Source organism: Aedes albopictus, chromosome 1, assembly GCF_035046485.1.
Source record: "Aedes albopictus strain Foshan chromosome 1, AalbF5, whole genome shotgun sequence".
Taxonomy (NCBI): domain Eukaryota; kingdom Metazoa; phylum Arthropoda; class Insecta; order Diptera; family Culicidae; genus Aedes; species Aedes albopictus.
In genome coordinates this window covers 53,770,348-53,784,798 of record NC_085136.1, presented here as the reverse complement: position 1 = coordinate 53,784,798, position 14,451 = coordinate 53,770,348, and the positions used below count along the sequence as shown (strand labels likewise).

General features: G+C 42.1%; 2 protein-coding genes across 3 annotated transcripts in view; both read left to right on the top strand.

Annotated features, from left to right (window-relative positions):
- LOC115256613 (uncharacterized) overlaps nucleotides 1-14,451 on the top strand; it is a 289,353-nt gene that overhangs the window by 200,990 nt on the left and 73,912 nt on the right. The window lies entirely within an intron of this gene.
- LOC109403826 (serine/threonine-protein phosphatase 6 regulatory ankyrin repeat subunit B-like) lies at nucleotides 199-8,656 on the top strand. Its single transcript, XM_029855099.2, has one exon. It carries the CDS (start codon nucleotides 199-201, stop codon nucleotides 5,287-5,289), a length of 5,091 nt encoding a protein of 1,696 aa, XP_029710959.1. The 3' UTR covers nucleotides 5,290-8,656.

The window sequence follows — 14,451 nt, the reverse complement described above, 5'->3', positions numbered from 1 at the left end:
ATAGATGATTGGACACCTCTTCATTGGGCATGTCAGAATGGTCATAAAGAGGTGGTGGAGACATTGCTCAAAAGAAATGCCAACATTCACGCATTGACAAACAATAAATGGACACCACTTCATAATAGCTCTTACAGAGGTCACTGCGTTGTTGCAGAACTACTACTTGAAAAGGGTGCAAACGTGAACGCTGCTGATATGGATAAATGGACATCGCTTCATTGGGCGTGCCACAATGGTCATGAAGAAGTTGCCAAGGTTTTACTTAAAAAAGGTGCCAACATTAACGCATTGACCCACAATAAATGGACGCCACTTCATAAAAGCTCATCTAGAGGTCATTTCGTTATTGTTGATTTACTACTTGATAATGGTGCAAACGTGAACGCTGTTGAAATAGATAAATGGACACCGCTACATTTGGCATGTCAAAATGGTCATGAAGATGTTGTCAAAACATTAATTGGCAGATGTACCAACATTGACGCATTGACGGATGTTAACTGGACAGCACTTCATGAGAGTGCTTTTGTTGGTAACAGTGTTATTGTGGATTTACTGCTTGATAATGGTGCAAACGTCAATGCTGTTGACGCAGATAAATGTACCCCTCTTCATTGGGCCTGCGTGAATGGACATAAAGAAGTAGCGAAAACTTTAATTAAAAGAAGTGCCAAAATTAACGCAATGGATAAAAATAAATGTACAGCACTCCATGTAAGTGCCTCAAAAGGACACAAAGTGGTTGTAGATTTGCTTCTTGATAAAGGTGCTAACGTAAACGATAGAGATATAGATAAATGGACACCGCTTCATTCAGCCTGCCACAATGGTCACAAACATGTTGTGGATACTTTGATAGGAAAAGATGCCAACATCAATGTATGGACTAAAAATAGATGGACTGCTTTTCATGCCAGTGTTGTCAACGCTACATTCCCCAATTCCGGTGTGAACGTTAATGCTAATAAAATAGACAAATGGACGCCATTACATTTGGCATGCCAGAATGGCCACAAAGAAGTAGTGGAGATTTTAACTAAAACAGGTGCATTGAACATTGAAGCAATGACTCAGAAAAAGTGTACAGCTCTTCATATTAGCGCTTCCGAGGGTCACACCGATGTTGTCAATTTTCTAATTGATAAAGGTGCCAACGTAAACGCTACGGAAATAGATAAATGGACACCGCTCCATTTAGCTTGCCAGAATGGCCACAGAGGTGCAGTGGAGATTTTAACTAAAACAGGTGCATTGAACATTGAAGCAATGACTCAGAAAAAGTGTACAGCTCTTCATATTAGCGCTTCCGAGGGTCACATCGATGTTGTCAATTTTTTAATTGATAAACGTGCCAACGTAAACGCTACGGAAATAGATAAATGGACACCGCTCCATTTAGCTTGCCACAATGGCCACAAAGATGTAGTGGAGACTTTAATTGGGAGAGGCGCCAACATCAACTCACTAACACATAATGCATGGACAGCTCTTCATACAAGTGCTTCAGAAGGTCATTCAGATATTGTAGAATTACTACTAAACAAAGGGGCTAACGTAAACGCTATTGAAATAGATCAATGGACGCCACTTCATTGGGCATGCCAAAATGGCCATAAAAAGGTTGTGGAGACATTGCTCAGCAGAAGTGCCAACATTGACGCGGTGGCGCATAATCAATGGACAGCTCTTCACAACAGTGCTTCCAAAGGTCACCTTGATGTTGTTGATTTACTACTCGATAAATGTGCAAACGTTAACGCTGTTGATATAGATAAACGGACGCCACTACACTGGGCTTGTAAAAATGGCCACAAAGAGGTTGCTGCGGCACTGATCAAAAGAAATGCTAACATTGACGCATTGACTTGCAATGGATGGACAGCTCTTCATGAAAGTTCTTCCAATGGTCACTACGAAATTGTGAATTTTATTCTGGATAACAATGCCAATGTAAATGCTGTCGAAATAGAGTGGCCGACGTTGCTGCATCTGGCATGCCAGAATGGCCATACAAAGGTTGTCGAGACACTGCTTAAAAGAGGTGCCAACATTGGCGCATTAAATTGCCATGAATGGACAGCTCTTCATGAAAGTGCTTCCAAAGGTCACTGCGATATTGTCAATCTCCTCCTGGATAACGATGCAAACGTGAACGCTGCCGACATAGATAAATGGACACCTCTTCATTGGGCATGTCAGAATGGGCATAAAAAGGTTGTAGAGGTACTAGTTCGAAAAGGTGCCAACATTAACGCTATGACTTGCAATCAATGGACAGCTCTGCATAAAAGTGCTTCCCAAGGTCACAGTGATGTTGTAGATTTACTGCTTGAAAATGGTGCAAACGTTGACGCTATTGAAATAGATTATTTGACACCACTTCATTTGGCTTGTCAAAATGGGCATAAAGTGGTTGTTGAGGCACTGATCAAAAAGAAGGCAACCGTGGACGCATTAACTAACAATGAATGGACAGCTCTTCATAAGAGTGCATCCTTAGGTCACAGTGATATTGTAGATTTACTGCTTGATAGCGGTGCAAACGTCAACGCTGTTGAAATAAACAAATGGACTCCGCTTCATTGGGCTTGTCAAAATGGCCACAGAGACGTAGTGAAGAAATTGATTAGAAGCGGCGCCAAAATTGACGCAATGACAAAAAATAAATGGACTGCTCTCCATGTAAGTGCTTTAGCAGGTCATCGGGGTATTGTTGATTTACTGCTTGACAGAACTGCAAACGTTAATGCTGCTGATGAAAACGAAATAATGCCACTTTTTTTGGCATGCCAAATTGGCCACAAAGAAATAGTAAAGACGTTGATTAGATTTGGTGCAAATACCATCGAATTGACTAACAACAAATGGACAGCTCTTCATGAAAGTGCTTCCAAAGGTTACTGCGATATTGTAGGTTTACTACTTGATAAAGGTGCAAACGTTAACGCCTTTGATATTAACCAGTGCACACCGCTTCGCTGGGCATGCCAGAATGGCCACAAAGATGTTGTGGAGACTCTGGTTCGAAGAGGCGCCATCATTGACGCATTGACTAAACAGAAATGTACAGCTCTGCATGTAAGCGCTTCCAAAGGTCACTGCGAAATTGTAGAAACATTGCTTGCTAGAGGTGCAAACATAAATGCTGTTCAGAAAAACAAATGGACTCCTCTTCATTTGGCATGTCAGAATAGACACAAAAATGTAGTGGAAACTTTGATAAATAGAGGTGCAAACATTGAATTATTGACTCGAAATAAATGTACTGCTCTTCATGTAAGTGCTGGTGAAGGTCAGTGTGATATTGTTGATTTACTGCTTGATAAAGGAGCAAACGTAAACGCTGTTGATATTGAAAAATGTGCACCGCTTCATCGGGCGTGCCAAAATAATCATAAAGACGTCGTGGAGATTTTGATTCGTGCACATGCAAACATTCAAGCATTGACACAAAATAATTTGACAGCTCTTCATGTTGCTGCCTCCGCAGGTCATTGCGACGTAGTAGATTTACTGCTTGATGAAGGTGCATACGTAAACGACATTGGAATAGACAAATGGACACCGCTGCATTGGGCTTGCAGAAATAATCACAAAGATGTTGCAGATAAATTGATTGATAGAGGTGCTAACATTGAAGCATTGACTCAAAAAAAGTATACAGCTCTTCATATTAGCGCTTCCGAGGGTCACACCGATGTTGTCAATTTTCTAATTGATAAAGGTGCCAACGTAAACGCTACGGAAATAGATAAATGGACACCGCTCCATTTAGCTTGCCAGAATGGCCACAAAGGTGTAGTGGAGACTTTAATTAGGAGAGGCGCCAACATCAACTCACTAACACATAATGCATGGACAGCTCTTCTTACAAGTGCTTCCAGCGGTCACTGTGCTGTTGTAAATCTGCTGCTTGATAATGGTGCCAACGTGAATGATGTTGAAATAAACAAATGTACACCGCTTCATGTAGCATGCCAGAATGGTCATAAAGAGGTTGTTGAAGCACTGATCATAAAAGATGCCACCATCGACGCATTGACTCACAATGAATGGACTGCTCTTCATAAAAGTGCTTCAGAGGGTCACTCAGATATTGTAGAATTACTACTAAACAAAGGGGCTAACGTAAACGCTTCTGAAAAAGACAAATTGACTCCACTCTATTTAGCATGTCAGAATGATCACGTAGATGTCGTGAAAGCTTTGATTGAAAAAGGTGCAAACATTGAAGCTTCGAGTCGCAGTCAGTGGACTGCTTTGCATGTAAGTGCTTTCAAAGGACACTGCGATCTCGTAAATTTCCTGCTTGATAAAGGTGCAAAAGTGAATGCTTCTGAGAAAAACAAATCAACGGCACTTCATTTGGCATGTCAGAAAGGCCATAAAGTTGTAGTGGAGACATTGATCAAACGAGATGCCAATATTGACGCATTGACTTTAAAAAAACTCACACCTCTCCATGTAAGTGCTTCGGAAGGCCAATGCGATGTTGTAAACTTACTGCTTGCAAATGGTGCAAGCGTAGACGCCGTTGATACCGGTAGAAGAACGCCGCTTCATATGGCAAGCCAGAATGGTCACATCGATGTAGTGGAGACATTGATAAAAAATATGGCCAACATTGAAGCATGGGCTTACAACAAATGGACACCTAATAATAAAAGTACTTACAAGGGTTACCGTATTGTTACAGATTTTTTGCTTAACAAACGTGTAAATCTAAACGCTGCTCGAACAGACAACTGGACTCCGCTTCATTTTGCGAGTCTGAATGGCCACAAAGGTGTTGTAGAAAGTTTGATTAGAGCTAGTGCCAACATTGAAGCATTGACTGAGGCAAAATGTACAGCGCTTCATTTGAGTGCTTTCGAAGGTTACCGCGATATTGTAGAAATTCTACTGCATAAAGGTGCACACATAAACGCTGCGGAAACATTCAATTGGACTCCACTGCAATGGGCATGCCAGAATGGCCATAAAGAGCTTGTGGAGACATTGCTAAGCAGAGGTGCCAACATTGACGCGTTAAATAAGAAGAAACGTTCTGCTCTTCATATCAGCGCTTTGAACGGTCACGCCGATTTAGTAGATTTACTGCTGGACAAAGGCGCTGTGTTCGACACTGTTGACGAAAATGGACACACGCCACTCAGTTCAGCATTGCAATACGGGCACCAAGATATAGTGGACGCTTTAGCCAGACGTGACACCACGAAAAAGTTCAGTAGAATATTACCAAACGCGAGATTTTACAATTTAGAACCCTCTTCCTCCCCTACGTAAAAACTTTTGTATGGGAATTTTGGAAATTTTGTATGAAGTGTAACGCAGCAGTGGATCCCCTTTCTTTGCGTTATGCAACATGTGAGAAAAATCAACAGATTTATTTCATCCTAGCAGCTGATTATTTTGTTAAGACCCCTATAAATACGATTATGCTGAGACACTACCAACGTTACCACCAAGCTTGCTATTTGATGAAAACATTCGCGAAATGATGCGATTTGCTTTCGACAACGAATACGTTTTCACCCATCCTCGCTTTATTCAATCAACCTCCCATACGAGTAGCACACAAACGGACTCAACACTGATCAGCATAGTTGACTCCTCCTTTTCGCCGTTGAGCCGTTGCGTTCTAGCCAAGCATCTCTTTTCATCGCTTTCGATGCTTTTCGACAGCTTATCGCGAAGCATCGTTGGCTGGAAGCTTTATTAGTATGGTATCGGTACATGCGAATGTTGCTTCTGTGTGCGTGTCGAGCGTTCGTGCCGTAGCTTCGCAAACCAACCTATTCGGTATGGTTCGGCTGTTCGGGCGAGCGTGTGACGGCACAGTCAGATGTGTGCAAAACAAGGAATTGGCATCCCTATCCCACCAATGCAATGTTTTCGTAGCCAGCATAACAGCGGCTCAAGCGTAGGGCTCAAGCTGACAACCTATCTTTCAACACAGCAGCATAACTTTAATGCTGGGTAAGAAAACAAGAAGACCATAACAGTCCCCTGGTGCAAAATCGTTTGTGATTTACATCATGTTCGTTTTGCCACCTCTTTGCTGCTGGTCATCGCTGATCAGTGCATAGTTCAATCGCACGCGATAAATATACAGTTGATGAGTTGTGATGAGCACTAGTGAGGTGATCATTTGCATCACCACACTGTCCAAGCCGTAAATAATGCATAAATACGGTGTTGAGAAAGCGATCATTACTCTGTATGTACAATTAAAGGTAAATTAACTTTGGAATAGGGCACCAATATAATTGCATTGTAGCTTCAGTTTCACTTGGAAGAAAATTGCAAAAAAAACGCAAACCTCGACGGAACAGACGCTATGTGTTCCAGGGTTTATTGAATAATAAGTGTGGGACATACGGGCTTCTCACGGTAGGCTAATTTATTTCAGAAAAATATTCTACAGCGTAATTGTGAGAAAAACTGCATGAAATTGACAGTAGCATAGTATAGCATAGCATAGCACGAATACTTGCACAAATCGTGCATGAAGATGAGCACATCCAATAATGGATACAATTGCAATTGTAGATTTCACTACTAAATATCTATAAAAACATTATCATGAACTAGAAAAGCGTTCAAAAATAAACGGCTTCCAATAGACGATAGGATAGTGAAAATGGCGAATAAAGAAATATGATAATACAACAATATAGTGTACAAAAAATTAATCGGAAAAGGAACTGCTTGAAAATCGACAATACCTTTTTATTGCTTGCACATGTACTTGAAAAAAATTTAGCAGAACAATTGACAGCATGAATCACAGAAACACAGAAACTACAAAAAAAAATCACAATATTACGCATGTTATGGGAATGTTGTGTTTTCGGTTCGAATGCTAGTTCCGCATTCTAAACAAAAGCGTTGCTAAGGCCCCACAGGTGGAAGGTGATCCGAGAACGTAACGCTACCAAAGGCCATGATCTCGATTTCATGAAAAAAGTTGCTCGGAATCATGCAAGCGGTAGCTCAAACTACGAAACCATAATTCACGAGCATGATTTCATGATTGGACATAAGCTATATTCGTTTTTGTCCCTACCTTCACAAAGAATATCTAACGAAAAAGTTAAAAAATTAAACTACAGGAATTTTGAACGTTTTTTTTTTTCTTTATTGAAGACTTGTTTAACTTGCAAAAAAATGTATGTGACACAGAAAAAAAACATCATGTAAAGGTTCCCTACTATATTACAATCCAGGGCCCCTACATTTATAAACCCGGCCTGACCAATCAGAAGAACTTAATTGGACCCGCGTTATGGAGAGCATGAAGCTTCCATTAGGATTTGATTGATAGAAGAAATATTAATTGTGCCAATAAGTTAAGAATTAATTATTTAAAAAAAAACACAGAACACAATCCCTTATCACGGCTAATGACAAACGATGACGCATCGTATCTTTCCCCGAATAGGCCATTTCAGCTGACAGGTCCGTGTATGCCACTGTTTACAACTGCCAAACAAAGGTGTAAACGCTGAACTGCCATTTTCATAGGAGAAATGTCAAAGGGTCCCAAAATCTGCTTCTAACACGTATATGACATCCCTATTCCCACCCAATAGGATTGTTTGCAGCCAACATCAATTGGGTTCCCCCATTGACAATGCATTTGAGTTCCCTAAACATTGGTGCAAGATGCGGGAATCGAAAACGTGACGTCATCGCACCCTGGTGGTTTCTAAGAAGGTGGCAACCCTGCCAATAATGACAGTTTGTTCTGGGCATAGAGATAAGTGACATTTCAACACACGAACACTAGCGCAAATTTTTCCTCACACAAAAGTGCACGCCGATTGAAAGGCTATTCAGATTGCATATGCAAATATTACCCAATCGAATTGGGTAAAACGGGTAAATAATGATAAAACTAACGTCCGGGGCAGGAGTGCAAATATTTTCCTCGCAGTTTCACAACTACATCGACAAAAAAGGCACGCATACATTTGAACGTGATTACCTCTATGGATTGGTAAGACGAAAGAAGGAAGAAGTGCGGAAAAGAGGGAAGAAAAGGAGCTACCGACCAGCTAAATGAAAATAAGGTGACCCATTGTAACTGATTCTCTAAGACAACAGATGACAGAAAACTGAAGAACGTTAAAAAAAAGTTCAAAAATGGGCATCGTTCCAGTTGAGTAGCGTAAGCCAGATGACCACCTCGGCATAGCCTACAGCCCAGATTTGGAAGATTTTGTAGGACGTTGATCCGGAAAGGACAAGGAAGCGAGCAGGTGGATTCTGGAACCTGTTCGTCTTGCAAACAACGAGAGAAGATATCGGCGAGCTCGGCGCCGATAAACAGTGAGTTTGGCCATCGCTGAATCACACGAAACCGAGGTTGCGTGATGGACGTCTTTACGGTGAGGTCCTTGGGCTTGCCACCGCTTAAAATCCAATGAGTTGCGACCCCATCTGCGGGAGCTGGAACGTCGATGGAGTTTACAACGTAGCTCCACAACCCACAACCATCCACTGGGGAAAAATCTCATTTGCTCCACCCACTACAAATTACTAAAGAAACATTCACGGCAACCAGCATGGAGGGTTACACGTATCAACAACACCTACCTACAACTGAGGATTCCTCGGTTTGCCTGCTGAGATTAGAAATAGGGGAGGAAGGGGTAACCCCGTCACCTTAAGCATTTGGATTTTTCGAAATAAATGTAGGGCAAAAATTGATATTTTCAGTACGCAGTTTATTTGATTCATTAGTTTTTTATAAGACTTGTGCATTGGAATTGTCAAATTATGTTAACTCTGGCGAACAATGCACATAACACAACCATAATAAATATTCATGTTTTTAAATCAGTGCGGGTAAGACCGTCACCCCTATGGGGTAAGTCCGTCATTTATATTTTTATAGTAATACTTTTGAAGATTTCAATTTTAAAATATTTTCAATACATTTTTGAAGTGCAGTGATGGTTTACCAATCATTCTACAGTCGATACTCTTGTAAAATCAATGGTCGGGGGCGCAATTGGAATTCGCCTAATAGGGGACTAAGCTTATGGGATTTGGGCTTATGGGGGTGTGGCCAATTATCCCGGGTGTGTTAACAGAGAGTGCAATACTTTCTTCGGCAAAGTTTTAGGGTTTGAAAAGATCTACCATTTAGAACTTAGGTTCATATAATTAGTTGGTAACTTGGCCGCCAGAGGCGCCACCAACAGTTTGATACTAAATTGCACTACAGGAACCATTAGGTTGTCAAGCAAACGTTACGATGTGCGACAGCTCAAGACCCTGATAATTAGAAATAGTGTCTTCGGAAAAAATATTGGATACGCTAATAACTTACAGATGATGAGTTACAAAGTTCGAAATTCCTCCAATAGGCGGCGCATGTAAATTTTCCAACGTTCATATCTCAGAATCCAATGATTTGGTGTCTTCGGCAAAGTTGATCAGTATGACATAGACTTACATAAAACGGGACACGTGGTTCAGAATTCTGCCACTAGGCGGCACTAGTGAATTTGCAATCGCTGAAAAGATAATCCACAAATTATGCCCTTAGAAAATCCAGAAAGGAGCAGGAAGAGTCCAAGCAGGAACTCCTGGAGAAATCCTAGTAGATTTAGTTGGATAAAGCGTAGGATATACTGAAAGAAGCCTTAGAAAACAAACCCGCAGGAATTCCAGGAGAAACCCATATGGGGTCGTCCAAAAATGACGTAGCATTTTTTGACGATTTTTTACACCCCTTTCCACCCCTCGTAGTCTACTTTCCAATACGTACATAGCTAGTAGCATAATTTGGGACTCCAACTCATCCCCCCCATAAAATGCTACGTCATTTATGAGCGACCCCTATAGAAATTTCCCTGGTTGGTCATCAAATTGAGTAGCATGGCATCTAATAGAAATGCCTAGCCAGTTCAACAAACATCCGGTCATCCGAAGAGCATGACGGTGTTACCCACGCCGATGAGTGACGGGCTTACCCGAAAAGGCCACTTTTCTTAAATTACACCGTAATTTCTGAATAATTATTGAAACTGACCATTCAATGAATCTTGGCACTAAAGAATAGTACAGATGAGAATACATGATTGATGAAAGTTATTTTTTGCACTTCTTTTGTATTTCAGAAGCTAAATTCTACCGAGGAAATATTACATCCGCCGTTGGTACAATGACGCGTGCGTTTGTTTTGTTTATTTTCTTCGTGTTTGACAGGTCAATTTTGGTATCATTTGTCTCGAAAGAGTAAAAATGGTAAAAACAAATGAGGCGTGTGGCCAAAAAGCTACTAAATCACTGTTTTCTGGTAAAATCATTGGGGTGACGGGCTTACCCACCCTGACGGTGTTACCCGCTTTTCCCCTACAGCAAGTGGCAGGGTGACATTTAGACGGCCGCAACTATCTAACCTCACATCCACCGCAACCCAAAATTCCCCCCCCCCCCCCCCCCACCGCCTTACACACACGCACACACATTCATACCCCATAGTCCATACCATTATTTTTGTAATAAATATGTTTAAGTCTATTTTTGTGTTTTTTTTACACATATGACCGCCTTGGTTTCCCTATCAGTGGATCTGCTTTCCATTTTGTATAGTCTACCTAAGTTTTGTTGGGTAAGGTAAGTGTGCTCTTCCGAAGCAAGAAGTCACCGACTAGGAGTGGGTGTAACCACGCGGCCAGTCGTTTAAACAGTGTGTTGAATGATTTCCTGCATTTTCAAAATAATTTTGTTCCTAAGCTTATGTTACAACGGATCAGCTATTCGCCATCCACCAGGTGTTGCAGAAATTCGTTATTACTTAGCTTAGTTTAGACAGACTGCACATATCTAGAATTGGTACTCCGTGATTGACCCGGACCAATCTGGCGTTCGATTTGAATAGGTCCTATCAACATAGCAACCACAGCAAACATACGACCAATTCAAATCGAACGCCAGCAATGACGGTTGCACAATGAACCAATTGAATGAATGGCTGGGAGTGGTCAACATTCTCACCGTTCAAGCTTCAGAGACTTTCTATCGACACCGGTCACGTGCTTGCAGTCAGGTTGGAAGAGGGAAGAAATGTTAGTAACTACAGCAACCTTTGTTGTTGAAGGACCGCGTTTACCGCTGCGACTCCACCAAAGGCTGCGGAAGAAATGCTTGTTAGTCGGCAAGGTATCGTTGGGACTGGATTCACTTTAATAAGTATTATGACCTTTTGATTTTCAATCATGACAGCGCAGAATGCCACGCTATTGTTCGCTTTCCGCGTGAAGCAAACAATCAACCACCCGCGTCAGGTGGTCGCCATGATGCGAGCTATGCAACTCTTGATATAATTAATTCTTCCGGCTGCCGGCTGATTCGACGAAGATAGCAGAACGGTTTTGGAGAAGAACGCAGAAAGAGCGGTAATGCTGCAGCAAGGGACCCGACACAACTTGGAACGTTACAAACAGAAGCGGAAGCAGCAGACCCGCCTCTTTTGGGAGAAAAAGCGCCGCCTGGAAGAAGCGGAGTGCGAAGAAATGGAACTGCTGTGCCGTTCCCAAAAAAAAAAACGGAAGTTCTACCAAAAGCTCAACGCATCCCGCATTCCGGCTTCGTGCCACGAGCCGAAAAGTAAGGACGGATGCCTCTTGACGGACGGACGTGAGGTGATCGAAAGGTGGAAGTATCACTTGAACGAGCACCTGAATGGCGTGGAGAACGTAGGCACGGGAGACCACGGCAACAAAGGAAACCACGACACCAGTACAGCGGAGGATGGAAATGAACCAACCCCCACGCTGAGGGAATTTAAGGATGCCATTCATCAGCTCAAAACCAACAAAGCAGCTGGTAAGGATGGTGTCGCAGCTGAACTCATCAAGATGACCCAGAAAAGTTGGCCACCTGTTTGCACTGGCTGATAGTTGTAATATCGGACTATGGAATGAAACACAACCGTTTTCCAGAAGTACAATCCAAGAAGAGAACATATATATTTTCAAAGCTTGCTATGACTCTAACAATTCAAATTCTTTAGTTCCCTGTATGCTAGAGTAACGACTACCCGTTACCGACACTACATTCCCTCCTCTTCTTTAAGTATCTCGAACTACATTTAATTTATAGTCGTTCAAATATTTCGGTCGATGTGAATTACGTTGCGGTCGTTGATCAAGGACCTTTCCCGAATCAATATCCGTTGTCCGAGATGTTCCCCTCTGGCTTGAGTCTGATTCTGCTTGATCTGGATGTTCTTGAAGTTCAGCATAGCTTCCCCGTTCTGTCGACGTGTCTCTGGAAACGATGGGTTTAAATGTGAAACATTTCGGTGCAGAATTCTCCCGGTCGCGTTTGACCTTAATGACACATCAGAGCCCTTGCGATGTAGAACTTCCAATTCCTCAGGACTGAAGTTGCTTGACAGCTTGTTTTCCTTAATCGTGCGTTTGGCAATCACTATATCTCCTGCAGCAATTCGGCTTGGCTCTGCACGACGACGTTTATTGGCATACTCAGCTCCCTTCAGCTTTTGTTCTTGATCTCGGTCTTTGACGTCCTCGAGCAAAACGTTTCCACGCGAAGGTAATGCAGGCAATTTATCACGTAACCCTCTTCCGAACATCAGTGCTGATGGCGCCACACCCGTTGTCGAATGTGGTGTAGAGTTGTACATTAATAGGTACATTCTCAAGTCCCACTTCCAGTCACTGTTTGATGTTTCCTGACTTAACTGGAGACGCTTCTTGAGTGCCCTATTGGCCCTCTCGACTTCTCCATTAGCTTGGGGCCAGTATGGTGAAGTTTTAATTAGGCTGATCCCGAATTCCTCACTAAACTGGGCCATTGCGTCGCTCACAAATTGTGGACCATTATCGGTTTTCATAGATTCAGGTATTCCGTACCGACAAAACGTTTCATGAAGCGCCTGGATCGTTAACTTCGCAGTTATTTCTCGCATAATAACAACTTCAACGAATCGACTGAAATAGTCTACCAGGACCAAAAGATTATCGCCAGAAGGAAGGGGCCCCATAAAATCCACAGCAATATGCGTCCAAGGTTTATCTGGCATTTTTGTCATAATTAATGGTTCTGGCGCCGAAACAGATGATACCAACGTACACTCCTTGCAGCTCTTGACAAAATTTTCGACTTCTTTGTCCATATTTGGCCACCAAACTTTTTGACGTAATCTTCGTTTCATTACGACAATGCCAGGGTGTCCTTCATGGGCTAATTCTAGGACTCGACCTCGCAAAACAAGAGGAATTATGATTCTTTCCCCTCGTAGTAGTATACCTTCCGACACGCAAATTTCCGTGGCATACGGCTTGAATGCCTTGGCACGTTCTGACCAAATATTTCCATCGAGTGCTTCTACAACCTCGCGTAACGTTTCATCTTCTACTGAAGTTTCTCTGATCTCCTTTATATTTACAGCAACCGGTGTAGACATCTTTGTTACCAACTGTACATAATTATCATTATCTGAATCAAAGGTATTATGATCTGCCTGTGATAACCTGGACAGAGCATCTGCCAAGTTAGTGCTGCCTGGTTCGTGTACTATGTCGTAGGTATAGGATTGAAGTCTCAGAACCCATCGTTCGATACGTGCACATGGTTTGGACCGAGGGCTGAATAAAAATTGTAACGGTTTACAATCGGTGATTAGCTTGAAACGGCTTCCTTGAAGATACAACTTGAATCTATCAACAGCCCAAACCAGAGCCAACGCCTCTTTTTCGGTTTGAAAATATTTCCGCTCCAAGTCCGTTAAGGATTTGCTAGCATACGCGATTATTCTTCTAACGCCTGTAACATCTTCTTGAAGTAAAATTGCGCCAAGTCCTGATGGACTAGCGTCGGCAATCAAAATGGATTTGTCCCGTACGTTGAAGAATCCGAGATAGCTTATCTCACAGATCGCTCGTTTGCAAATTTTTGTTTGTTTGTCCACACGAATTTGTTTCCGGCCCTCAGCAAGAGTCGGAGAGGTTCGGATTTTTCGCTAAGTGAGGAATGAATCGTCCCACATACGTGAACAGACCAAGGAAGCTCCTTAGTTCTGCTGCATTTGCTGGTTCACGAAACTGTTGAATTGCCAGGACACGGCTTTCCATTGGATTGATTCCCTTGGAAGATAGTTCATGACCGAGAAACTCTAACTTGTCTGCGCTAAATAAACATTTCTCTAGATTTAAAAGAACACCGTAAGCTTTCAAACGATTCATCAAGGCTTCCAGTCGTTCATCGTGCTCCTTTTGTGATGAACCAAAAACCAAAATATCGTCCAGGTAGACAATTACACCTTCCAAACCCGCGACAACTGTGTCCATTACCTTCTGGAAAAGTTCAGGAGCACAACAAATTCCGAACATCAGTCTCTTGTATCTAAAACATGATCATGCAAAATCAGATTGTTTGTGATTATATTTTAAACATTCACATTGT